We start from the raw sequence: 27,805 nt of genomic DNA on the forward strand, positions 1-27,805 counted from the left end.
CCCCTGAGGTAAATTTTCTTTTTTTTTTGTTCAATTCTATGTGTTTTAGTTGGTCATTTAAGAATGAGAAAAATAATATTTGTACTGTTTTTCTAAAAAAAAACTTCAATGTAGCACCAATGTAGCCCTGTTGGTGGCAGCAGTGGCCCTCAGCTCATTTGAGTTTGAGACCCCTGCTGTAAAAAGACAAGAGAATGGATTTAAGGATTAGAGTCTGGCCAACATCAGCTGTTCTACAATAACAACAATGCCACTGCGTGTTTTTCAACATCTACTCCATTTAATCTGCATGAATTACTTTTTGTTTTAGCTCTTAATTTTCACAGACCACATTTTGATGGTTATGGCTCATCAACATTACATTTTTTTGCGAGTAGGAAATGTGTAACATGCAAGCAGTGAGTGGCATTTGCTTTAACAGTATAACATTTTTAAGTCTCTCTTTTTTATTATTATTATTATTATTTTAGGTTAGGGTTTTTTTGTGCCAAGTGTTTTGTTTAAGCTACACTGGAGATAAAGTTGTTACATCAATAAAATACAACCATATTCATTGAAAACAAAAACAAAAAATCTTTTGAGTTTGCTCTTCCCTGTGCTTGAACCTCAACTTATAAATGGTTTATATAGGGCTATGACATCCACTTATATTGTAATAAGACACATTAAAGAATAAGATTATTCCCATTTCTGAAGAACTCTAGTTTGGGACTAATTAACTCTGATAAAACACCGACAGTGCTACAGGCCTGGGGAGAACTGTCCTTAATGCTCCTCTTGTCACAGTAATTAAATAAAACACAACGCCATCTACCTTTCCAACTAATTTAATTTGCTTTCATTGTAGTTATGGTATCAACAACATCTACTGTTTCAATCACTCCCTGAAATGTTATGCATAGACCAGTCAGACTGTCTGATGATATGAAAAAAAAATGACATTCACAGAATGAGTCAGCGTTCAGCTCAGTGACCACACAGTGATTTGTCACACTTTTTATATTGGTTGCCCTTCCTGTCAGGCCAAAATGCTATGATTGTAACACCTGCACAACTTCTTTGACATCAGACTTGGGTCCCCAGTTGGTCACACTGCTGAGTGACAGATGTATGAGATTCAACGATTTGCAATTTTTTAATCCTAGTTTTGTCATCACTGTTCTCACTGAACATGAACATATTCTTTTCAGATTTTCATTAGAATGAGCAGAACCCAACAACTGACAATTGATTTTTCGCCTGTATTGTAGTTTCTATATGTGGCCTATTTAATGGACTGGCCAGCTGTCTATGTCCTAGAGTCTAGGCCAGGTGATCCCAAAATGTGCCGGGGGCCGGGTCAGAAGTAGCTTGATGGATCTTTTTGTGAACAAATATAAATTATATGTAAAAGTTTTTCTACACCACCTATTGAGAAAATGCAGGCATTGCAGGGAAAAGGCAAAAATATAATGTTAAAAATTAATCATTTCATTATGACAAGTTTGGCGGGCCAGATTAATAGGCTGAAGGGGCCACATCCGGCCCTCGGGCCGTAGTTTGCTCATGCCTGATCTGGGCCATATACACTGCCCAATGACTGGAGTGGGCTACAGCTGCCATTCTAGTAGAGATCCTGAAGCCTAATGTGCGACAGTGGAAACGATGACAGTCTCTGCTTTGGTTTTACTGCTTAAAAACAGAAGTCAATGTGGATGAATCAGTTAGATGAGTCATTTTACATAATGTTAACTGTTACATCGTTTAAAAATGCATCATAAAGGAGGGAGTCAGAGAAAGTTATTTTAAGAACGTGTACATCATGGAATCACATTTAAATGAAGAGAAAGTGAGGAAAAGAGAGAGAGAGAGAGGGAGAATAGCTTTGAGTAGAGAACAAGAACCTGAAACACGTGAACTGAAAACGCCTGGACGTGAGGAGGAGGAGAGGGAGGTGGAGGCGGAGGAGAAGTGATAAACTATTCACAGGGTACGTATGACGTCTTACCATTGTCTCTGTGTGTGTGTGTTCCTGCTACTCATCTGCTGCTGTGATGATGCTGTGCAATGTAGATAAGAAGGGTGAGTGTGTATGAGGGGAGAATAATGCTGTATGAGGAGCAAACAATGACCCGAACTACCACAGACCAAGGCCTGGTCTAAAGACCTTTAATCTGGGTAATTGTTTTGTTTTATTATTATTATTATTATTATTATTATTATTATTATTATTGTTATTATGCTTGTTTTGTTCCCTGACTATGTCCCTGACTATGTTTTTTCCCCTTAATTTGATCAGGTGACATTAAGACAGAGTTGTTTTTCATATTTGTTTCAATGACACCGGTAACTCCGCACGTTACCGCGGCACCTGCAACCCTCCATACAACGTCTCTGGCGCGTCCTCTCCCTGCTTTCGTGTGGTACGAATTGCGCCTCCTACATGTGAGTGGGCTGCAAGTGAAATGAGCCCTCCGTCATCCTGCTCACTGAACGCACCGGAGGCTACTGCGGTAAGATGCGACGGTACACGATGCCTGAGCCGAAGCACAGGAGATGATGCGCAGTCACCGAACACGCGCAGGGCGAGATGGAACTAAGAGCCACGTCTTTGTTCAGCTCTGACTGGGGCCGTGGGCCGGAGGATTTGGCTGATTAGTTTTTCTGTTTTGCTGGAGGCCGACTGTAAGACGACGACGATGATGATGGTGATGATGATGTTCGGAAGGATGCTCCAGCTCTAGGGAGACTGTAAAAAAGGCTTCGTCTGTAAACAACGAGGAAGCGGAGCGACGTCAAGTGAAGGACATTATAACCTGACACACTGACGCATTGGCTGAGGTAAGAAACAGTGACCGGCTCTGCTGCTTTGCTGCTTTTATATGAGTTTATATGACCTTTACCTATGACACTGAATGGTACAATAGTGCAAACAATACGGAAACACTTCCACCGAATCCCGTACGAATGTAAAGGCGGGGGGACGTGGTGGTGGTTAATGGCCTCATTTTATTTTTTTTAAATAATTCAAATTTTTGACTATTAGTTTAAATGCGACAAGAAACCTTCTAAGGGCTACTGGAGGTGGGTGAACGCATCTCTTTAATTCATGTTTTTGTAGTTAGAAAACCACAAGAAGCCTCATGGAACCAGCTGTGTAGACTAAGACTCGCCTCATCCCACACTGTAGCTGTAATCTATCAAGGCAAAACCACGGATATTGACGTGAATTCAATGAAAGTATGAAACATTATTGGCTAAATGTATTCTACAACCCCCCAGCAGGGGACACTACAGTATGAATGACCCTGGTCCATGACTTCATTTTACATAAACCCTAATAATTTACTCAGCATTTCCTGCAAGAACATTCCTCACACCTCATATTGGAGGCGTGTTGTGACCTCCACATGAAAGAGCGTGGCTCAAGCACTGGTTCCGTGCATGCTAACAACATGGCTGGCCATCTGACTGGAGCAGGGCCCTCTGGCATTGTGGGCTGTACGCGTCCAAGAAGGACGTATCAAAAATCAAAAGTATGGCCTAGTTTTAAAAACGTGAACCACCATTTAGAAAGTATTACATCATCAGAGTATTTTGAAAATTGTGTTTCAGGTTTTGCCAATGATGGCCTTACAGTTCCATCCAAGTAAAAGCAGATAATAATTTATTTATTTATCCTTTAACCAGTGAATACCTTAGAGGCTTAATTACATTTACATTTATGACACTTTTATTCAAAATAGACCTACACGAAGAGAATTAAAAATGGAGCTACATAGAGGAACTCTTGAAAAGAGATATTTAGTAAAGTGGGACTTCTTAACTACGGTGGAGAAGCAGAAGGGAGGTACAGCACAATATCGGCCGACCGATATTATTGGCCCGATATTAGCATTTTTAATTATTTAATATCTGTAAGAATCGTTATCGTTTTTTCCTCCGATAATGAAAACCTGATAACGCAGTGCCTGTGTTTCATCAAATGATGTGTGCCCTAATAATAGTTTGGAGGATAAACGACTGTATATTAAAGTGAACGTCACTAGATGGCAGTATTGCAGCTCATTTAATTAATCTATCTCAATAATCAGGGAATTGTATGCAGAATGATGGCGCCAGCAACTCAATTACGACACCCATGTTTCTAGCTAATTATGAGTGATTTATCATTATTTTAAATGTGTGTTTTGTTACATCTGAATAACCTCCAGGACACTCAGTGTGCTGTCGTGTTTCTGTGAGAGCGCAGTGCATTGATTTCCTGTTTTGTTCCTCTCCCCTGCAGGTTATGATGTGACAGCAGAGTTAGTCAACAGTGACCAGACACCCACTAAATGAGAGGGTGTTGAAGTTCTAAGGACGTCACCACAAACATCAGACTTAGAGGAAACAGACTCTTTTTTTTTTAACCGTGTTTATCGCCATTGCTAACGCCTGAATTCTTCATAAGGAGCAATAAAGCACAGCGTTAGCTTGCTGACAACAGACAGCGAGTTTGTTTATGTCACGATGAACCACATTCTGCGCTAACAGAAAATGATTTTAATTACGCCTAGTGCATGTCCTCTAAATGACGATATGGTTCGTTTCACATCGGCACGCTCCGGAATAAAATCAGATTCCTGATAGTGACAGTTATTCCTCTTGTGGACAGGATTTGAACTTGTCCTGACGGTCTTGTTGTTCAGCTGTAAGCACGGACAGACTGATCAAACATAGATGAGGCCTACTGCAGAAGTCATGATTCAGCAGAATAACAACAACAACTACCCCTGTCTGAATGTGACAGGCTCCACCCAGGAGTGGCTTCAGAAGTGCTCCAGAGCCTCTCTGCCCTTCCCCAGCAGACTGGAGCTAGGCCTGGGAGACCTGCCACTCATACGGGGCCTCAGAGCTTGGGCTCTATTCTCCAAAAACCGCTGCAAGGCCAGTGGTCTCGTTGGAAGACCAGCCCCAGCAGCTCTTCCTGCAGGCCACGGCAGTTCAATGTCCTGCCCCAGGCCTGCCGATGTGTACCTGAGTGAGCAATGGAGTCGCATGGGATACGGGCTGCCCCTGGGGCTGGATGCCAGGCAGGCTGGGATTGGAGCTTTAGTAACAGTTGCAACTTTGAAAACTTCAGAGGGAAGTGGGAAGACACAGACTCAGTGTCTCTTCCTTCGTACCGAGAAGGGCAGCTGTCTGTACTCAACGGCCAAGCCTAAACCAGGGCTGAGCACCGGCGGAGCCTCCAGGGGAGTAGGGGGATGGCTGCGGGGGAAGACGGGGGACAGGAGCAGAGACAGCGGTGCAGGAAGGAGGGACAGTCTGACAGCAGCACAGTCTGGAGCAAACCGGGCACGGGTGCGATCAGGCAGGAGATGGAGGAAGTCGGACAACGCAGCAGGCCGTGAGAACGCAGGCTTGAGTAAAGACAGGCAACAAAGTAGCAGGAAGGGTCCTGCAGAAGAAAGACAGGAAGAGGAGGACAAAGGAGCGGACAGCTTGCAGCAGGAGAGAGTATGCAAAAGTCCCAGGTGCTGCGACAGTGTTTGCCCTCAAAGCTGCAGACAGTGTGGAGAGAATGCACAATTAGGTGAGGGTGAAGGCAGAGGAGAAAGTGTTCCACGTGGACTAAACTGTCCTGGTGCACGTCAAACAGAGCAGAGGAAAACTGAGGAAGAGAAAGGAGACCCATGTGAGTACCAGGGTTCTAATTCTGTTTTGACTGAATCAAGATCTGACCTGGAATTGAACTGTCTTCACCCACGGTCCCTGAGCGGCTCCAGCGCTGAAGAGACTGAAATTGTCAACACCCTCAAGGAGACACAGAGCCCTCACACTGTGGACGACAGTCCAGGCAGAGATAAGGACAGACACTGCGAGGTCATGGAAGTACATTCCATAAAGAATGAATGCATTAATGTCCACTGTGGACCACATGGTGACGATTCCACATCCAAATGTAAAGAGGACATTAATGAAAGAACTGAAACTGAACATTTTGACAAGGAAATCCTGTCAAATACTGAGGAGTTTTCTGATGGAGAAGCAGAGAATCTAATGGAGAGAGTGAAAGCTGAGGAGGAGGAAGAGCAGAGCAGCTGGGAGATACTTTCTAATCCCTCAGATGTGTCGAAATGCCACGAGAACCTCAACACTGCTGTGTGTCCTGAGCCTCCTTCTCCTGCAGGGGGCAGCATTCACCCTCCTGACCATGAGGCCTGTTGGACGAAGACAGAATTAGAAAACAGCTCAGAGGAGCAACCTAAGATGGTAGATTCTGGAACCATGGGTGGTTTCAGATTTGATCCCGTGGAACCGAAGTACACGGTCACAGAGAGCAGCTCTCAGCTCGTCTTCAGCAACGAGGACAGAGACAGACAGGAGGAAGAGGAGAGAGTGGAGTCACCTTCATCCTACAGACACAGAGACAGCTCCACCAGTCGGACGGTGACTATAAAAAGTTGTTGCACAGTTGAGTCTCAGTGGAGAGACGGTGATAAAAATAAAGACCAGACACAAATTGCTGAGGACGAGAAATCCAGTGACGGAGAGAAAAGTCCAGGACACGTCAAAAAAACTGGCCGTGTTGAATCGGAGGACAATTTGAATGAATCAGTGATAAACCGTTCACCTAATGAGAACTCAGAGCCACAAACAGGAAGTGATGTCGGTGGTTTCTACCCCTCAAACATCAACCATGTAGGAGAAAAAATAGAGAGCACTTCTGACCCCTCCACCACCACCTGTGCTGGAACCTCCACCTCCCATTCACCCTCCCAGGCTAAGCCCGACCCCTCTCTGCCTTCCTTGGGATTATTGGCATCCGGCATTCCCTGTCTGAAGCAGGAGGAGGAGGACAACGAGGAAGAAGGACAAGGAATGCTGGTAGATTTTGACAGTCAGGAAAGAAAGAGAACATCCAGGAGAGAACTGGAGAACCAGGGAACCAGGGCGAGACCGGACGATGTGGTCACTACATCCAGGAGTGAAGAGGAGGCAGCAGAGGAGGAGGAAGATGAGTTTGGAGTGTTCATGCAGGCTGACGGAGAGCCGGTGTGGAGCAGTGGGGAGTCTGTGTCTGCTTCAGTGCCTTGTGGGAGCAGAGGCGGAGCTGGTGAGTTGGTGGTTGTTTTTTAAATGGTTTTTTTTAAATATATAGTAAAAGTTACCTTTGTTTCATCCTTTCCTTCTCCTCATAAGTTCAGTTTAAAATATATAGTAGAAGTTACCTTTGTTTCATTCTTTCCTTCTCCTCATAAGTTCAGTTTAAAGCTAAACTGTTTCCGAGGAGGCGCCAGGAACAGATATCACAGATCGTGAAAAAAAAGTGTGGTATTTCCAGTGTTGTGCTGTGAGGTCATCACCACACTCAGGGTATTAGAGCATTTTAACCTTCTGTTCTGTGCCAGGAATGTGTGTACACAGCGTTGGATTTAAAGGGCCATGCCACTGCTTTATTTCATGCACTCAGAAGACCCGGGTTGTCTGTCCATTAAAGGGCCACACAAATAAACAGCCATTCATTATGATGGACAGCCTCACTGTACATAACTTTCATTGTCCTTTGAAACAGACTTCGATGAGACTTAACAACTAAAAAACATCTCTTCATATCTTAATGTTTATTTATATTGTGAAAATTTGATTTTTTTTCTAAATATAAAAAAATGTAAATGTACTTAATACTAAAAAAACAAACAAACAAAAAAAAAACAACCAGTAATCTTGCATACAAAGCCTAAAGATGTTGTTGTACATCCAGTTTGAATGTTCATATCTGTTGACTTATCAAAGCGTAAAATCAGGAAGTACTGACTGAGTAAATTAAATGTCACTTCAGCATTGGTTTACATTTTAGGAAGTGGAACGTTTAAAAACAAACAAAAAAATGTAACCGAATTATGTGATAGTTCACGTACAACATTGCTTAACTGACAGTGAAGTATTCAAGTGACCAAAATGTACTGCAGTATGTGTGTATGCGTCCTATGTAGTTGTCAACCATTCAATGAATTGATACCAATACACCGACCTGTACTGGTATTTTTTATTGGTACTTTCTCCTTTATTATTAATATCCACTGCTCACACACAGTAAGGACTACAGAACTTTTAGCATTATGCTAGCACTTACTGTAATGTTATTTTGTGTGTTTATCAAGGCCGTAAGAACAAAGTCTAAGATTCTGCAGAACATACTGTACAACAGTCTCCTGACCGCTAACTGTGTGTGTGTGTGTGTTTGTGTGTCCAAAAACAGTTCCAGAAAGCAACACAGTCACTGCAGAGACCACATGGACCTGTGGCTGGTCAGACAGCTCATTCCACCAATCAGACGACACTTGGACAGCCTTTCCTCAGGAGGCGTCAAATAACAGTGGAGGCTTCGTGGGACAGTGGTGGCCGACCTGTGCTGTGGAAGAAAGACGGAACGCGCCTTTGACCAATCAGAAACTGGTACACATTCAATGGTTCTGTGCTTGGACTGTGGTGTCCTTTTTTCTCATAACTGAAAGAATGAAGTGGCAACAGGTGATGTCACATGGTCATGTGACATGTTAAATTTAGATGCGCTCCTGTGATGTCATCTTGGGTTTAGTTTGGGGGTTTCCAGGAAGGAAATCTGAGTGTAAGAAATTGAAAATATTTGGGGGTTTCCAGGAAAGAAATCTGAGTGTAAGAAATTGAAAATAGTAATCAGAGCTTCAGAAAAAAAAATGTGGTCATTTTTGCCATGATGACTGCAGTGGTTACTACTGCAACAGCTCAGAAATCATTTACATCTACATTATTACAACTTTAGTTTTTTTATTGATTATATATAAAATAAATACAGAGTCACTTTTAAAGTTTCTGCAACTTTTGTTGAAAGAGTTATCTTACTGTGCACCTGGTAACAGATCGCCCACATGTTCTATTTAATCCACGTGTGGGTGAAAAAGTACCTTCATATTTTTTAAATATACTTCTTGTTTTTTTTTTTCTCTCTGTCTTTGTTTCCTGCAGACCTGTGTCTTGGCTGAGGCCTTCCCTTCATTGACAGACTCTTGTAGCACCAACACCGTCCCCACTCTGACCCAGCTTCTGAGGGGTGGAGCCAACCAGGACCAGGGGTAGGTGACTGGTCCGAGTATGGAGTCTCTGCATGTGCTTTTAGACAACTAGAAAGAATCCTCCATTAAATGGAATAGAATAATCAAATGAATATAAACTTTTAGTGGAGAAAGTCAGAAGGAGTTGTATCGTGTCTATGTTGATTTTGAAAAGATAAAAAATAGGTTGTCAAAAGAGGAAGTGTGGTAATGAATGAGAAAGTCAGGAGTGGTAAAAAAGAACATTATTGTGGTGCAGAACAAGCACACAAAGAGAGTGGTGAGGTGTGCATTTGGAATGACAGATGTGGTCGAGGGGAGGCTGGGGCGGGTAAACGTGAGGAAGTCTGTCTCTGTAAACAGGTCATGGATGACTGTGGTCATGTCTAATTTGACATTGTGCTGCTAAACATAATTATAAACATCATTAGTTCCATTAACAACAAATAGAGTTATGTGATCACGTTAAGTGAAGTAGTTATACATGATTGTTAACTCTTTATGCTTTAATGCATTTTGTTGCATATGAACTTATTGACATTTCTACGAACACATCAGATTGGATGCAAATGTCAACTGTACAGAATATGGACGCCATGATCCAGTTTCACATAAATATGTGTATCGAAATGGTACAATACGATACAATGTGATATGATTTGATAAGCTGCGTCCTAGAAACTTGTTCTGGGTTTACTAACGAAATGAAAACAATGACCAATTTTGCAATAAAAAAACCCACTTTATAAAACATTTGTTTAGAGTTGCGTCCAACCCTACGGCGACCCTTCAGCCCACTTCAGTGGTGAAACCACGTGCAGTTGTTAGAAAGTAAACATCACCAAACAAACACACTGAGAGTGCAGTCACCTTTCCTCTGTTGTTCACCTTTGACCTCACAGGCTGTTGGACAGATTTCATGACCTGAACAAAATGATTGACCAGAGGTATAAGAGAGCCAGTGGCGTGTCCCGTGAGCTGCTCCTGACGACTCTACAGCTGGAGCAGCCTCACTCTGTGAGTAAGGTCTGACTTTATTAAAGGAAATCAGAAAACATGAGACGTGTAGTTTCACAGTTAATTTGTGTCTTTAAGGGTTTTATGTTCACATTTTATTTGTGACACTTCAGGGTTTGTTTACTGAGTTTGTAGATTGAACTGTGTCAAACCTATGGCAGTGTTGAAATAATGACTGAGAGAAGTTAGTTTTTCTTGATGACATCGTTGTCATTGTTATCGGCTTGAGATGAATTTGACACAGAAACTCAGTTTAACTTCATTTAAAACTACAAGAGAAACAAATACTGCTAGTAGACATCGGTGTATAACAGATATTTACAGTAAATATATTTTGTGCAATTTAGAAAAAAAACTTCTGTAAAATATACAATATACTGTAGTTACAATATATTATGAGCAACTGTTTATATCAGAGGTGTCAAACATATGGCCCGTGGACCAAAATTGTCTCTCTTGGGTATTTAATCTGGCCCGCTTGATGAATTAAAAAAAAAAACAAAGGAACAATCATGTTCAATATTTTTTACATATAAATAAATGTATGCGGCCTGTGAACCAAAATTAGTTTATATAAATAAGTGGGGTTTAAATATTATATTAGTAATATAAGAAGACGAAAACAAATATATTTGAAAGTACTAGAAAGATGATTAATTTTCTTTTAAATTTTCCTGTCCTTTCCAGGAGAGTAGGCCTCGTCCCTGGACAACTAACCACCGTCTCTCCCCCGGCCCACCCTCTGCCAATCGTCACACGCAGCACGCTGCTGCCAAACGGCGACTGTCGTGTGACTACAACAAAAGCAACGTTGGAGTAACTCTGTGATTGACTTGATGAACTGTAAGTCTGAGGTGGGACTGTTTGGACCAGATCCAAGGGTTTCTCTGGATTCTGTTTTATCTTCTGTTCACACTCGGCCATAGAGACGTCACAGTGAGTGGAGAAACACCGACACCTCGGTTCTCGAGCACTCATGGAGTGATCTCATCATACACGTGCCACATGTTCATCTCCAATGGCCTGTTGTGATATGTATTATCAATAACCAGAGCAGCAGGCTGATGACCTGTTGGCAGATCAGTCGGTGGAGTGGAAGTTGTCCTCGTCTTTCCGTCATGCTTCATTTTGTTTAAAAATTGTATTTTTAAAAAAAATATTGTGAACAAGAAGAATGTAAATGAAGTTGTTAGATTGACATTCGCAGATCTGGGCAGATTTCCATTGATCCATCAAAAAGCAGGGTGGTTTGTGAATCTTAGTCACGCTACAGGGTTAATCAGCAAAGTCGTTAGAGAAGAGGCTGATGGAGCTGTCATGTATTAAAACACTAGTAGAACTAGTAGAATTAGCGCTAACACGCTAGCTCTGTTAATATTGAAAAATAAACAAGAAACACAGAACCAGCTGCTCTGGGAGCTTATCGTTGACAATGATATTCTCCAGTTACCATTTTCAGACATTTTCCTGATAAATTGAAGTCAAACGTGTCAGGATGATCCAAACTGTTCATGGTGAGTCAACCGTGCAGCTGCTGAAAAAAGTCACTTGGTTATTTATGACCAGATGTATTCAAGAATTTGAATTGCTAGCACATTTGCTAACTGGTTTATTTGTACTTTACCTTTTTTTTTGCAGGTAACAGCATTAGTGAAGAATAGCTTGAGGCCTCCAATGGGAGGATGTGTAATTTTAGAGCTGCTCTGAGGTCTGTTTACACACTTAGATTACCAGTTATTTGCTGTATCAATATTGCACCACCATCGCCCCTGGACTTTTTAAATCTTTAACATAAAAAGTGGCTGCGGATGAACTTCACATGATGTTATATAAACCCATCTGTTTAGCTACAGAGAGAGAGAGAGAGAGAGAGAGAGAGAGAGAGGAGGTGACACGAAGTTCCATGTTTTCGTTGTCCTCATTCACAGCGTTGGTTATCCTGTCACACATTCCTGTCTTGGGGATTAGAAAATGTCAGATCAGCCAACTACAATTGTTAATAATAAACATATGGATGATCGTGTTGGGGAAGAAAGTTTGGCCGCGATGACGTGTTCCCATTTTGTCATAGTGATGCATGTGCTTTCACACTGTAATACAGAAAGAAAACAAACAAACACGGACAAAAGCCAATGACTGACATCCATCATTGAGATATATCTGCTGTGGTTCTCTAGAGGAACCGAGCTCGTCTTCCAGTTCAGTGCCAACAAAAACATCAGTGCCAATATTTCCAGAGAAAGGACAGGAGAAAACTCTGGTACTTGTTGTTTATTTTATGTCGTCTCGCTGACGTCCTGTGGACTGACTGTCCCGTCATGTGACGCAGCTCTGTTTTGCAGCCCAGTTCACCTCTCGGCCTAAACACAGATACAGCTGCAAATCAGTTCTTCAGATGTCACTGCTCCTTTCTCCTCGTACAAAAATGATTTATTTAGCATTTGGTCGTTTGTTTCACTCGTCAACTACCGGTGAAATCCAGAAACCAATCTTTCGTTCAAGTGTGTCCAGGTGTGTTAGTCTGTAATTTGTAGATGATAGACATTTCCGGGAAAAAAAAGATAAAGATGAATATTTTCTGATCGGTTTAAATGAGTAAAAGAGGAGTATGCCTTGGTAACTGATGTAATAAAATTCTACCACATAACGACTGTCGACTGGTTTGAAGACCATTAGATGTTTAAAATATGAACGTGCAAACTTAACATCAAGGATGAACAAAGGTTCTACCTATTATGTATCTGTTCCTTTAAATAACAGGGAAGAAATGTCATGTCTTTGTTATTACAACCACAGAAAACTGTTTGGATATGCCACCACAGCATGCTGAAAGTTCAACATAATGGCCTTTCTTTTCTTAGTCATGAGACTAAGGTTGGATGGGTGCATGGATGGATGGATGGATGGATAGATAGATAGAAAGTTTAACTTTTCAAATCCCTTGGGAGTTCCCTTCAGGAAATTAACTTTGTTTAAATTTTATTTAAAACGGTATTTAAACAGTGAATAAAGTGCTACTACAGTAACTCAATATTTAGTGAAGCATCAAATACACGTGTGTAAATTGCATGTGTACAGCACATGCAGAACCACAGTTCATTCCAGTCAAAACTCACGAGTTTGTGTGAAATTCTTCACAGCGCTGACGGCTGGACGTGATATTTTGTAGAATTCTCCCCGACTTGTTCTGGTCCTTAGAGGAGACTTGGAGAAACTCGTGGACGGACGGCAGTGCAACAGAGCAGGTGATGTTGGTACACAGCAACTAAAGGTGCATTCCTAAATTCATTTGAAGGTTTTAAAATCAGTCATTTTGCCATAGATTGGTATTTTTCAACCTTGAGGTCGTGTCCCGACGTGGGGTTAAATTACACTCAATTAAAAATGCATATGAACTTGTACTTGTACACATGTAGAGCCTGTTTACTCTGCTCACTAAAACTGTCTGTGGGCGGAGCCTGCTTTTTAGAACTGGAAAGTTTCTAAGATGTGGTTCTTGAACTTTTTTTTAAAGTATGACCTCCAAATATTTGGTAAGGTACCACCTGTAGGTCGAACATTAAAATACAACAGCACTCTGCTCTACACAGTACATGGAGAAAATCTCTAAGACTTTTAATATCCTTATTTATTTGATTATTTCACAACAAATTGAACAATTTTTTTATAGTTTCGCAGCAACTTTTTTAAAATTATGTATGTTTATGTTGTCTGTGCTGCAACAGATGTTGAACTTCAGACTTCGTTAGGCCTGACTTCCTCTCCTCACCTCTTCTCTCCATCTGTAAATGCCACTGTGGGAGGAAGAGGGTGAGGCGACAAGGAGGTGTTTAAAGTTAAATGAGCACGGCCCACACCCACACCCACCGAACCACCACTCCCACTCGGTGAAGAAGCAGTGTGGCGGTAGACTCAGCCACAGGGAGTCCGTGGTCGGCTGCTCCCTTCATGGTTGTCTGCGAGTGACAGGGAGATATGAATTCTGTGGGCCGGTCGTGGCTGCTCCTCACGGGCTTTGTCGTCTTCTATGTCATCTACCTGTTGTTCGGAGCGCTGGTTTTCTCCAGCACCGAGCGGCCGATGGAGGACAGGCTGCGACGAGACATGGAGGTCCTGAGGCAGGAGTTCCTCAACCACAGCTGCATCAGCGCCGCGTCCTTAGAACACTTTCTGGCCAAGGTGCTGGCGGCCAACAAGTTTGGCGTGTCGGTGTTCAGTAACTCCTCAGAACCGTCCAACTGGGACCTGGCATCGTCCATGTTCTTTGCCAACACTCTGGTCACCACAGTGGGTGAGTTCGGGGCAAACAAAGGGAAGTTTGGAGAGGAAGCAAACAGTCTGTTTTACACGAATTTTAAAGCAAAACGTATCACAGCAACGACGTATCACGTTAGAAAAGCGGCATTTATGAGTTGTGGTGCAACATAAAGAATATATTTTTTAATTTAATAAGAGTCATTTCTTGTCTTTTTCGCCACGTGTCATGGATGTTAGGAGCAGTTACAGCTGTGTCCTAGAAGGTCAGCTTCAGTTCAGTTCACTTAAATAACGTTAAAATAACTTTAACAAACACTTTTTTAGAGGTACTAAAGCACAAGGTGGTTGAAAAGGGAAGTGTGAGGACGTGAGATGTAAATGTCTGGGTTTATTGACAGTAAGCAGGATGTTGTAGAGTCTGCTTTACTTGTCTGTGGTTTGAACTGATGTTTCACGTTAAAAACCTGAGGAAGTTGATGGTGTCGACTGTAACAGTCAGTGACGATAATAAGGACTGGTCCTGTCTGATGTTTCCTGGTTATTTACCAAGTAAATAACTAATCCACGTAATTTAAACCCGCCGTTAGTGTCCTACCTGTAAATCAGATCTGCCAAAGGTGGCTCGCGGGTCAGTTCTGGTCCGATACAACAATAACATCAGGTCCCCCAGATTATTTTTACAATGAAGTTGTAGTATTACCTTCTACTGTTGTAATTATTTTTTGTACATTATTAAGCCCATGTTGGTCCTCCGTATATGTTAAATTATTGCTAAAATGTTCAAAATAATAAATATTCTACTATTCCTTTTAAAAAATCTGCTTATTTACCTTTTTTAAGGTTTATTGCCTCACACTTTAATAAACATACTGTGCGTTATTGATGGATTGCATTTTTAGAAATATCCTCAAATGATGATTAAATTATACTGATTACAATTATAAATAAATGTAGGCTAATAAATACAGTAACTGCCTTAGTACTAACTAAATGTGAGAGTGCCATTTCCAGTCAGTTCCTTTAGTGTACCTTTTTTGCATCCCTTGATGCAAAGATTGACTCAGACATTTAATGCACATGGGAAAATATCTCACAGTTGATTTAATTAATTTCTCAGCATCTGTCAAACAACGCAATCGTGTGTTTACAGGACAGCTGTTGCAAAGTTTACCGTACTTTTTATTTGTTCTGTTATGTTTATATGTTCTGAAATTTGTTTCTGTTTCTGGTCTGACATTTAATGACTTTGCAAATACGGAGCCAAGGCCCAACGTGGGTGGTCTGGTGTGACTTAATGTCTGTTACTTTCAAACTGCCGTTAAATGGCTAATCGCAGCTGACATTAGGTTTCGTCTCAATACTTTCTTTAGAAACCAAGAAGAAGCTGAAGACAAATATAATCAGCCATCTTACCAACTTCTACAGCCATCTTTAGAAAATGCCCCTTGAACAGGATACAGCTGCAGGAACTGAACACACCCTGTTCCCCTCCAGCTGCTAATGTGTGTGTGCGCGAGAGAGGGGGTGAGGGCGCGCAATAAAGAGCGACTTATCTTTTCCTGTGGTTGCTTTTTTTCCTTTCAGGTTTTTATTCACTCTTGCAGATAATTTGTGAACTTTTTAGTTACTATTTATATTATTCCATACTGTATGTAGTTTCTTTCTTCCGTTTTTATTACGTATGAAGTAAATGTACTACTGGTTTCATCGTTTTACTTTGGTCTTACTGCTGTTGTTCTTGCTGCTGTGTGAATGTTTTTTTGTTTGTTTTTTTTGCCATGTGTTTTCTGGTCTTACAGGCGAAGAAACAAAGTGAGAATTCTGGAACCATATCTACCTGATCACCTCTAAGACAAAATTACATTCTCTATGAACATGGGAGATAAAATTATAAGTTGGTGCACTTCCTGAGTGTGGGACAATTAGAGATAATATTGCGATTTAAATGAATTTACCTTGTTGTGTCACACCTGCTTAAGCTCTGTGCCACTTTGGGGCCATGCCCCCCATCTTTGGAACCATTGCTGCAGGTGTTTGTAGAAATTGTATCTTGGTTTTAAAATGATCTAAACAATGTATCTAAACCTGATCTGTGTATGTTAGCACTTTATATTGAGCCATAATGTACAACTGCAATAGTTCAGTTAAAAGGCTAACGATAAGAGGCGTCATCAGACGATGGTGTGATTAAAGGAGACTTTGTTTGTGTCATTATATTAGCATTGAAGTTGGTTATTGCAGCAGCAGAACACTAGAGTTCTTTTTACAAAACTGTTCACCTGGCCTACTTATTCAGTCTGGGTTCATGATTAAAATAGGACATGTTTTTGCTGACAGTGTCCTACATTTGTTGTTCTGTGTCCACACAGAAACTTCTTGTAACTCAGGCAGCATTTTTTTTTATTTTTAAGCATCAAGTGTCAAACAGGAGTCGAGTCCTGTGTCTTTCCTGTGTTTCTTTTGTAAAAGCTTCTGTGGACATAATCTCCAGACATAATAGTTAGCAGCAGAAAATCTGTAGATAATTCTGTTGGCTTTGGGATACGCCCAGAATTGTTGCATGTCTGACAGCAGCAGAGAACTCGTATGCGCAGTAACTTCATGTTACATGTGTGACACCGCAGCAATTTATAATGTAGCTTGTCTAAATGATTGTCAGTGCCTACAATAACATTGTCTGTCGTATGTATGATAGTCATGTGCACACGCAGTTTTTACAGATGTGCTGTGAGCAAACTTCAGCCATACTATCACAGTCCCTCTGTTGTACCACATTGACCCCCAGAGGTCACAGAACCCTGTTCTAGCTCCTTGATCTAGAGCTTTCATCGTGTGTCTAAATCTTCTAATTACAATGAATAGGGTACAGTGTCCTCAAAAATAAGCTCGGAAAATTGAATTCTTACGCTAGTGACAGATGTGACTGGTGTTGTTTGTGTCACTTGATGTCTGGTGTCACAGATTGCCACACAGTTGAAGAGCACGAGCTCCGCGTCCGGTGTCACAGATTGCTACACTGGCCACACAGTTGAAGAGCACGAGCTCCGTCTCTGCAGGGTGTGCTGTTATCTATGTAAATGACAATCAGATGGGCCGTCACACTCATTTGACTGAGGAAATCAAATGCATGCATGAAGCTCTGAACCCCAAGAAGTTTTGTTTTTTTCCTATGACATTTTTAGACAACACAGAGACTTTTTATAGACTTTTTATATAGCAGTTACATTTATATATTTGATAACTGATGTGATCGGCAGTGAGAATGAGTTTCAGGAGGGGACTTTTAATCACAGCACATAACCAGATTACCTTTATATCGGAGGTTCCCAAGCCGCGGACCGTGGACCAGTGCCGGTCGATAAGTCATTTAGATTTAGATCCTTACATTATACGTACACTTTAAATGTCAGTAAAGTGCTGACTAACGGTTGCATAAAGAATAATGATGTTTCTGTCCTTTTCTTCTGCTGGATGTCATTTAATTATTTTTCTTAATTATTCCAGAAATTCATGTTCTTCTCACTCTTCCTCTTCTCATTTTTCCAGGCTATGGCCACACCACTCCTCTGTCCGACTCTGGCAAGGTCTTCTCCATCATCTACGCCCTGTTAGGAGTTCCCTTCACCATGCTGGTGCTCACTGCCTGCGTCCAGAGGCTCATGTATCCCCTGGTCATCGCTCCAGTCGGCCTCCTGCAACGCACAGGGATGAAGCTCCAGTCAGCCACTGTTGTCCACTTCGTGTTGCTGCTGATCCTGGTGGTGCTGTGCTTCTTCATGGCTCCAGCAGCGGTGTTCACTGTGTTGGAGGTGTCCTGGTCATTCTTAGATGGCGTCTACTTCTGTTTCATCTCCCTCTGCACCATCGGACTTGGTGACTTTGTTCCAGGCATACAGCCTGGACAGAAGTACAGGCAGCTGTACCAGCTCTCAGTCATGGGTAAGTGCAGTCTGTCGTCCTGTCCTTTATTGATTAGAGGTTAAAATAATGTTTTCAAAAAACCTGTACAGCTACACTTACTTGATACCAAATTTACCCTGAAACATATGCGTTATATATACAGTATACAGTAAAAGTAGGAGTAAGACTTGAGATGTTCACCATTTTGTTTTGTTTTGTAATTAAAAAAAAAAATTAAGTTGAATAAATGTTAAAAAAAAAACCCTACCATGAAAATGATCTACTCTCTTCCACTTCTCACGCACTGACATTGACATCAATAAACTGATTTGATTGGTTGATTTGCGTCACATGTGAAGACATTAACAGGTTTAGGTCCAGATAAGACAACATTTGGGTCTACATACAGACCACTCCCCCCATTTTTAATTATTTTTTTAACTTGATGTTGTTAAAAACTCATAATAGTAAATGAGAATAACAAATGTAGAACAAACATTACTGAAGGCGAAGACCACTATGTATACATCATACAGGTAAATGTTTCGTGCCGGAGGACAAGATTAGAACAGGTTTAAAGTTTACCATTGACGCGTACTGTGAAGCCTTGGGTTTTAAGGCTGGGTGTTGTCTTTACACAGTGAACTACAGAAAACATCTGTCATTATCACTGATCCCACACCAGAAAAGCCGAATCAGGTTTAAATCAAACCTGGTTGAGTCCAGTTCAAACTACAGTCTTGGTTCTCCAGCAGTTACGCACCCTCGATAATTTACCATCTCTTTAAGGGGTTGGTCCCTGGCAGGCAGGATGTTTGACAAGAAGGTGTAGTCTCCTCATGTTCCACCACACACTGACATTTATACCAGTGTTTAATTAGCAACAAATTAGCTACGAATGTAAACTTGACGTTTGTACAGTCTGACAGACTGGGCCACACGCTGTCTTGTCATCTGGATGTCGTTCTTAGTCTGACTGACAGGTTAACATCCAGCCTTGTTTGTTATGTACAACATTAAGAACATCTGTCCATCCGTCTTCAGTGGTATGCTGCGTTCACTGACACAAACAAACACTTCATTTACGCCTGATGCTCTAGATCAGGCATGGGCAACCTAAGGCCCGGGGGCCGAATGTGGCCCGTTCAGCTTTTTGGCAAAATTATATAATTTATTTATATTATCGTTATACTTCTACCTTTTCCCTGCAATACCCACGTTTCCCCAATAGATGGTTGAAAAAATGATGAAAGCATTTTAGCCTTTATGCAAGTCTTTAACATGTCATTTTTCTTAGTTCTCACAAGCTCACCATCTGTCTGTGCTATTTACATTACGTGTGTGTGTGTGTAGACTTGCCGCTCAATTGCGTTTGGTGTGAACACGCTGTAAGTTGTGCATCGTTTTCAAATGCACTTTAACAAGAAAATTGTTCATCAGAAAATACATTGTTATTTCTATACTCAGCCTGTGGGCTGTTGGGGTTTTTTAATGGTTGAAGAGAACACGAGCCTGTTGTTGTTAACAGGACGGCAATAATCAGGATTTATTGATGGTGACTTTTTGACTTTTTTATTGTCCATTACAGTTTGGGTCTCTGGTTGGTCTGTGTAGAGATGTGAGGACATTTCCGTCACATGATCTAAGTTGTTGTCTGTGTCTGTGAGGATTTTTCTCTCTAATTTAATCAGTGTCTGAAATGATGTTTCTGTCTTTAAATAGCTCTTTTTTTCTCCACCATATTTTCCCAGAGATGAAGTTATTTAGGTCCGTGTTAGAAATCTCACTCAAACAGGTTGTCCTTTTTTATTAATTAACTTTTTATTTATTCTTTACTTTACTACTTGCTTTAATTTTTGTATTTAACAAAAAAAGGCCTTTTAATTATAATTTAAAATGTGTAGAAGGTTTTTCGAAATGTTTCCCAAAACTTTAAAAGTACAGTAGTCCGAGCAACACGTAGCAGCCGTGTCTTTCCTGCAGACTGTGTTATGTAACAGTGATGTAGGCAGAGTCAGATTAGCTGCTGCTGCTGCTGCTGCTGCTGCTGCTGCTGCTGCTGCTGCTGCTGCTGCCGCTGCCGCCGCGAGGAGGATTAGTGAACTAACTGCTGCTGTTTTTTTGTCGTTGTTGTACTGTTTATGTGACGTCTCAGGATGTTGTTGTTACCTCAGCTAAAGTTCATTGGGAAAACACAACAAATTCTTAAAGGTAAATAAATAAATCTGCAGTTTGTTAATGCATCTAAACCTTGGACTATCACTCTCAAAATAAAGGAAATACTTTTCATGTGTGACAAATACACTTTTTTGTCCTCTTGCTGTATAAAAGATGTCAAATTTCCTTATCAGTGATGGACCAGATATTTTCTGTCAAAGACAGAGGTCAAGCATGATACGGTCATCCTAAAAATAAATCACTTGAGTGAAAAAGTGTCTTTGAAAATCAAGTATCCACAATCACAGATGTTGTTCTTTCTTTCTTTTTGAGTGTTGTTTTGTTTTTTTGCTACCTATGTTCTTTCTTTCTTTTTAATTTTTACATGAGTGTTGTTTTGTTTTTTTGCTACCTAAGGACAGGCTAACTCTTACAGTTAAAACCCTAATAAAAGCAGTGCATCTCACTGCCAAATATTTATGTATAGAGCAATATTTTTCTGTTAGTAGAAAGTTTTTGTTTTGTTTGATTTTACCAATACTTATAGCCTATACTTATATAGCCTTTATCTTGTAGGCAGCTCAAAGACTCAAGCTGTTCCTCCTAACTTCATGAACGGCTGATGAGAATCAGTGATTGTTTTCACCACAGCCCCTCCATACCAAAGATACGCCTCATTTTGATTGTGAACATTTTAAACGGTGTCTGTGTGGCACCAGCCGAGTTAGTGTTGACCATGTCAGGGATCGCGTGGTGCTGTCATGTGTTTGTTTTCAGTCGTTATCTGGACATCCAGAGAACAAAAATGTGATTTGAAGTTGAAAGATGTTTAAATATATCTGCCGTTAGGTCAGTGTTTTTTATTTTTATTTATAAAATGTCCAATATAATAACTTGCCGATATTGTCCAAACACATCATTTCTGATTCCGATATCGATACACATATATGCAGCTGTTTTTTCCCAAAACTACAGTTAGCGCCTCGAGATAATTTTAATTGCTTAGAAAAATTACATTACACAGTACGTGATTATAACCTACGATTTATCAACCACTTGGCTCCGTGACCTTTTGTGACCCTTGTCCTGTTGTCACTTTCTTTTAGTCTACCTGTTTGTGGGTCTCATGATGATGTACCTCCTGCTGCGCACCTTCCACAAAATGGCCGATCTACACGGACTGACCACCTACCTGCAGCTGCCACGCTGTGAGGAGTTCGACCAGGAGGAGGACAGGGAGCCTATCGTGCACAGCAGGAGTGAGGCGGAGTCGCTCTCCTGCACATCAGAAGACCAAGTCGGTAAGTCGCTGAATCCAGGGTCCCAGATTTCCTACAACACTATAAACAAAGGCTGAGCCTTGGAGAGAGGAGAATCAAGAGTTCTACCTCTGCTGACCCCCAGACCATGAACTAGTGATGTCTTATTGAATCTGAATGCCTATTATGGTTACCCTTAACTTCGTCTTCTTAAGCATTGCTATGTAAACAGAAGAAGAGCAGTGGAAAAAACAACGCTATGCAAACAGAAGAACAGAAGAAGAGCAGTGGAAAAAACAAAAGGTGAAGAATTTGAGATTCAGGGGAGTTTTGTTTGTTTTCTTTTTTTGTTTTGTTTTTTGAGAGGACCATTCATTATGTTACATTACTTCCTGCACAGCCTTATTTGTCAAAAACGGCACCAGCAAGGACCAAACAATCGTATGTTTTCACTGGTGTTCACATAAATGTTCGGTGCAACATTTCTTTCTGAGCACTTTTTGGTTGTTTTCCACTTTTGTTATTTCTTCCAGTGTTGAAATGTTTTGGGGTGCTTAAAAAAATTAATGCAATAGAGATTAAACGTGGTGATGACCTCTTGTGGACGGTGATGGTGAAGTCATTTTATATTTATGTAACTGTGTTTGTTTTCCTATATGGCTGGTTCAATGTACAGTTTTTGTGTTAGATTTGTACATAATTGTCAGAATATCTGCAGACTCAAAGCTGAGCATCATCATGATGGAGCACGACTCTGCAACTATTTATTCACTTGAAAAAGCGTTAGTTTGACCAATGCTGCACATTTCAAGCTGTCGGGACTTTGACTACGTCATGCTTCTTATTTATCGTAATTCAACGTTGAAGTGTTAAAACTGCTGTCTGGACCTGGCTTGAGCTGTTTTCCTTCTTAATGCTGCCCCCTGGTGTCTACATATCTACAGTGCACCCATAGAAAAGGCATCGATAATACAAGCGGGTTTAAGGTTTTTTTAGAAAGTAAATGTTCAATTTCACACACAATATGTTATTATTTCTAATCTATCAGAAGATAATAAACACTGGAAGAACTCTTAAATGTTCGCACCAGTTAAAGTCATGGATACCAGTGTGGATGTGTTCTACTGTAACACATGTTCTCTCAGTTCATGTGGGTGTGTGTGCTGGTTATTAAACATTGTCATGTAATAATAATGAAATATGTCAATTAAATTATTAAAAAAAACTTTGTCTGTAGTCATTATTCTTTTTGAATGTGTCTACAGGCGGAGATCGAGCTTGTGTCCTCAATTGTTCAACTGCGTTATTATCGTTTTATCAATTTATTACAGCCTAAAACTCTATAAAATAAGAACGCAAATTCGACTAATTATAACCCATATGTACTAGGGAGAGGGAGCCGTAAATTGTCTCCCAGATCGATTATTTTAGTTCGATATGTTGGGTCTGGTTCTCACGGTGACGTGTGGTGTTTGGGTCACGTGGGTGCTGTATACGGAAGTGTTGCATTTATAGGAGCTGGAAATCTATGTATTCACTTGGGAGAACGGCGAGGTTATGATAGCCATATTTTTGTTGACCGCTTTTTGGGGACACTTTACAGGACAAACCTCTCAAGGGACTTGACAGGAAAGTTCCATCTTTTTGTCAACAAAAGGTTAGCACTTAAAAGCGCAAAGGATCTGCGAGACGCAGAGCAAGTGCAGCGGCGGCGGCAAACAAAGTAAGACAGCGATACAGCTGTCATGGAGGACAGGTAAGCTAACCTGTGCATGTATGTGTTTAAAAAAAGGAATCCTGGTCAAAAATGCGATGTCTGCTCTCCGGTGATGAATAACGAGCTTTATATGTAATTAACGAGGAACGCTGATGCAGCGCGTTCTCAATACATTGTTCAGATTTGGATTTTGTCAGTATGGTTATAACTGAAAACTGAAAAAAGGGGGTTAAAATGGGTCAAACACCACGTGCTCTGACATGGATTATTCATGGACATTAATTTGCTGTGGTTTTGTATGTTTAGGTTTAACTAAATTAGGTTGTGTGTGTAAGAGCCGTACACTGTATCACAAATCGATATTGTAGTTCTGATTTGTTTGGTCTGGTTGCCAAGGTGAGTAGACAATTGGTCACGTTAACATGTATCTAACGTTGTATACAATATTATACTTGGTAAATAATCTAAATTTATGATTTTAAATCTTACAAAGGAAATATTCTTAATTTTCCGAAGGGAATAATAAAGGTCTATCTGTTCACACGTCTTTACTGTGGTAAAATTCCCTCCCCAAAAAGAGGCCCGCCATCGTTTTTATCTCGGACACCCCCTAGTGGCAGCTCCACAGTTATGAATCCCTTACCTATAGTATTTAGTAATATAAACAAATAGTGTTCTACTTAAGTAACTATAGTTTTCAATTATTTTCAAGTAATAACAACATTTACATGCGTAATTTCGTTCATTTCTTTTATTTAAAAAAAGTTTAAAGTCTACATACATACATTGAGCTTGGCACCTCAATTTAAAAATAACCAGTTACACATGGGGAAAAGGAAATATAAAATACAGGTAATTCATCAACATTATTGACCTTATATGACAGCATTTTAAATTAAATTTAAAGAAAATATACATGCCCATTATGAGTGATTGGAGACTCAGTTCCTGCTGCTAATTAAGCATCCAAGCTTTCAAAAAGCAACTCAGATTCATAACAACAGGATTTTAAATCTACAACAGTCCGTGCATGATGTGCTGTAGCAGTGTTGGTTTAAAAGAATTGGAGGCATATATATACACATCAGTTAACAAAAACATTTCTTTATAACAATATGCACCAAAAGAACATTTAATATGATTCCATTTCATGGCTCTAGAAGGAACAATGATTTGACTTTAAAATAAATACACAAACCACATATTTGGGTGACTTAACAATTAAAATGCATATTATTAATAACCAAAAGTGCAAAAATTCAGATGTAAACAAAACAAAGATGAACACCCAGAGGGGCAGATTCAGACATGTGTTAAAACAGCTGCTTCGTAGTGGTGGTGACTCCGAATACTGTAGTACGCTTACAGTGGAGCGGAGGTTATGTTGTGTACAGTCAAACACATGAAGATATGTTGGATTATAACCACTCTACTGAAAATAATCTATTAAAAACTCACTAGAAACTCAGGGCTGTGTGTTGTGTTTAAGCACCAACGTTTCCACTCAGACCAACTTTATGCTCACGTTCAGGCTGCAGTGACTCTGATGGGGGGGTGTTTTTTAACCCCACTGTGTGTATACAGTATTTCCATTTACAAATCTGATTTTCGAAACACTTTAAAAAAAACAAAGACACAAATGTGAACACGTATGTAAATTCTATCATGTGGCAGCGGGTCACTCGAAGTTGTGCTTTTCTAATATTCCAGATTCAATTTTTACTGAATACTGGAGTAAGTAAAGAAATGTAGTCTTACCATATTTTGAAATATGAAATATAACAACCTTCAGAAAAAAATAAATGGCTTGTTTGCTAGCCCATAGAAAAGCAGTGACACTTGTGAAATACTTCCCCTGAACGCACATTCTCACTCATCTTCCTACGCCTTTAAAACTGACCCAAAACCAGATCTTTCTTAAAAACCCAGGATAAATAAGGTTAAAGAATTTCTTCACAGAAGATTTAACCTTAACAATTAGTGTTTCCACAACCATCGTTCTTTCAATGCCCACCAAAAACACATTCTCTTCAAACAAATATCAGCATTATTCAAATGCACTGTAAGGGATTTGTTCCATGTCTCGTTTCGAGTTCAATAAACTGCGTAAAACGTCAGTCTGTGACCAGGATTCTGCTTTGCCTTCAGTGCAGAAAATTAAACGTTCAGTGTGAACACAAGATTGCCTCAATTTAGACAAAAAGACAAGGCAGGCGTAGAGGGTGTGCACTGCAGTGTAATTAATTCTATTTTGGTGAGTCATAGTGAGAATTGCAATAAAACTCCATTCAGCAGTTAAGTGACTCACAGCTTACCGTTTGCAAAGAGATAAAAAAAACAGGTCATATTCTGGTTTCATCCTGTTGATTTTCTTTTCTTTAACTTCATGACACCATGAGGAGGTGCCACTCCTTATCTATCCAGGTAGTGGAGCATTATTAACTTTTACAAAATTGCAAAACATTTTCCTACTTATATGCCGTTAACATTTTTGAAAAGGGAATAAATAATTACCATAGTAGTTCACAGTCCAGCCTTTTCCCTCAAACATTTTGTTCACTATGTTAGTGGCAGTACAACTCTGCTATCAGGACTCCACCAGGATCTCCATCAGATGCTCCAGGTCGAGTCCTTGATTCTGACCAGGAAAGAGAGAAGATGAGGGTGAAAAAATGGTAGGCAAAGAGGCAGGTGAAGATGACAGTGGGCCGAACGAAGAGAAGGACGGCAGGCACTTGAGGTTCTGGTTAGACAGATACTGCGAAGAGGAGGCGGAAGGAGAGATTGGCAACAGGTACCGAGGCAGATCGTCACCAGCTGGGTGTCCGACTCCACACCCCCTCAGCCCAAACAGTTTGTCTTTATCTAAGAGAGACGTGTCTATATCCTGAAACAGATCTTCTACAGTGAAGTCAGTCAGATAGGCAGACCTCGTCACCTCCATCTGGTTCTCTCTCACCCTGCACTCATCCCACTCCTCTAGGTTCCCCACAAAACCTCTGACCCCCTGTTTGACCCACGTTGCACTACCCTCAGAGGACCTCGACAGGTTTTCCAGAGACTGAAAGGGTGTTCGCTGCACTGCCTGTGGGCTTTCTTCAATGTTCGAGTCCAGGGCAGTAAGTATGGAGGAGATAGCAGCTGAAAGGGAGAAATCACCATCAGTGGACATGGACTCCCATTCCTCATCTTCATCTCCATTAGAGAGAGGAACAGTGGATGAATTCCATTGGCAGTTTGCCAGATTCCTACCTGCAGCATAATGTGATGAGTGGAGTGAAGAAACCCCAGAGCAGGTGGTAAGTGCTGAGCTGCTGTTGGTCACCACTTGTGCAGGGTGATGTTTGGCTGATGGGATTTTGTTGGATGGACTCTCCTGCTGTACCTCCTCGGGCCCAGATAAAGAACTGTCTGGAGGGACTTCATCTTCTGCAGGAGCGTTGCAAAACTCCAGGCTCATCTGCCGCAGCGTGTTTGCGATCAGCACAGACCGCCGCAGGCTGGGTTCCGGTAGCTCTTGACCACGCTGGTACTTATTAAGGGAGACTGAGAACACAAACTGTCGTTGGCTCTCCCAGATGGGATTGCTTCTGTCTGTAGCCTCCACTTCCTCAGGGGAGTATTTTCGCTTCTGCCCCTTTGTGATCATCTTATCACTGCAAAAGAAAGCACAAAATGTGACCTTCAACCAGATTTTCTATGGCCTGCAATTACTTTTACAAAACAATGCTGTCTATAGTTGTATGAAGAGATAAAGTTTTGGAAACAAATCAACACAACTACAGTTCAGAGAGCACTAAAAGATCTTTCAGGTCCAAACCTGGTACTGTTTATTTGTTTTCCATGTTTCATCTTTCCAGTTTTTATAACAAGCAAAGTTGTTATAAACAGATATATTAAAAAGATGAATCTCAATTAAAAGTTCAAACACTTGGATGATTATTTATTCATACACAATGATTTAAGCGTAACAAATAAATGTTTTAGTAAGTTCTGTGTATTTTAAGATAAAAGTAAGTTACTTCCATCAGTAGTGTTTGAACGATTCGGCGACTTTTTATAAAGTTCACATTTTTGTCGATGCTAAGTTTATACTCGACTAACAGCATGTAATTTTTATTGATTATTATAAATAAAAACGCCGTTATAGTGTAACACATTCATATTTTAAAAAAGCTTTTCTATTTAGTTTCTGGTTTCTTGATATGAACTGAAACTGACACGGTCCAAAACTAATAATTGTACGACATGGATTATGATAATCACAAGACAAATATGAATACAATCTCGCGATAACGGTACAGTCGAATTTTCTTACTCCGTTTTCTGTATGGTACTTATTAAAAAGAATTTAAAGCCCGTAATATTTCGATTTTTTTCCCTTGCCATTGTAGCTGAAAACTGCACTGAGTCAGAGGGTGGGGGTTGGAACTTTCGTC

The 27,805-nt window shown here is 40.6% G+C and overlaps 3 protein-coding genes across 9 annotated transcripts in view; 2 read left to right on the forward strand and 1 right to left on the reverse strand.

The window, feature by feature from the left end:
* Positions 1 to 6: 6 nt before the first annotated feature.
* LOC103377888 (uncharacterized) lies at positions 7 to 12,723 on the forward strand. 2 transcript variants are annotated; one of them, XM_008308860.3, is made up of 7 exons: positions 7 to 2,157; positions 2,279 to 2,820; positions 4,268 to 7,081; positions 8,228 to 8,424; positions 8,974 to 9,080; positions 9,962 to 10,076; positions 10,764 to 12,723. In XM_008308860.3, exons 3-7 carry the CDS (start codon positions 4,702 to 4,704, stop codon positions 10,902 to 10,904), a joined length of 2,940 nt encoding a protein of 979 aa, XP_008307082.2. In that variant the 5' UTR covers positions 7 to 2,157; positions 2,279 to 2,820; positions 4,268 to 4,701; the 3' UTR covers positions 10,905 to 12,723. The 2 variants fall into 2 exon arrangements, with proteins under 2 accessions (XP_008307082.2, XP_016887687.1); XM_017032198.2 differs by having other exon boundaries at positions 9,962 to 10,080; positions 10,764 to 10,890.
* Positions 12,724 to 13,784: 1,061 nt separating this feature from the next.
* kcnk6 (potassium channel, subfamily K, member 6) lies at positions 13,785 to 21,882 on the forward strand. Its single transcript, XM_008308861.3, has 3 exons — positions 13,785 to 14,367; positions 17,880 to 18,272; positions 21,497 to 21,882. The coding sequence occupies exons 1-3, from the start codon at positions 14,052 to 14,054 to the stop codon at positions 21,745 to 21,747; spliced, it is 960 nt and encodes a 319-aa protein (XP_008307083.1). The 5' UTR covers positions 13,785 to 14,051; the 3' UTR covers positions 21,748 to 21,882.
* A 2,220-nt stretch (positions 21,883 to 24,102) lies between these two features.
* The window catches only part of sertad3 (SERTA domain containing 3), a 5,515-nt gene continuing 1,812 nt past the window's right edge, over positions 24,103 to 27,805 (reverse strand). For 2 of the 6 annotated variants that reach the window (XM_008308863.3, XM_008308862.3), the window contains exon 2: positions 24,103 to 27,022. In XM_008308863.3, the coding sequence (XP_008307085.1) occupies positions 25,954 to 27,015 (1,062 nt within the window). In that variant the 5' untranslated portion in view covers positions 27,016 to 27,022 and the 3' untranslated portion in view covers positions 24,103 to 25,953. The remainder of the gene's footprint in view (positions 27,023 to 27,805) is intronic. The other 4 variants (XM_025055374.1, XR_003049648.1, XM_025055373.1 and 1 more) reach the window with 4 other exon arrangements.

Source organism: Cynoglossus semilaevis, chromosome 4 (genome assembly GCF_000523025.1).
Source record: "Cynoglossus semilaevis isolate Cse_v1.0 chromosome 4, Cse_v1.0, whole genome shotgun sequence".
In the NCBI taxonomy this organism is placed as follows: Eukaryota; Metazoa; Chordata; class Actinopteri; order Pleuronectiformes; family Cynoglossidae; genus Cynoglossus; species Cynoglossus semilaevis.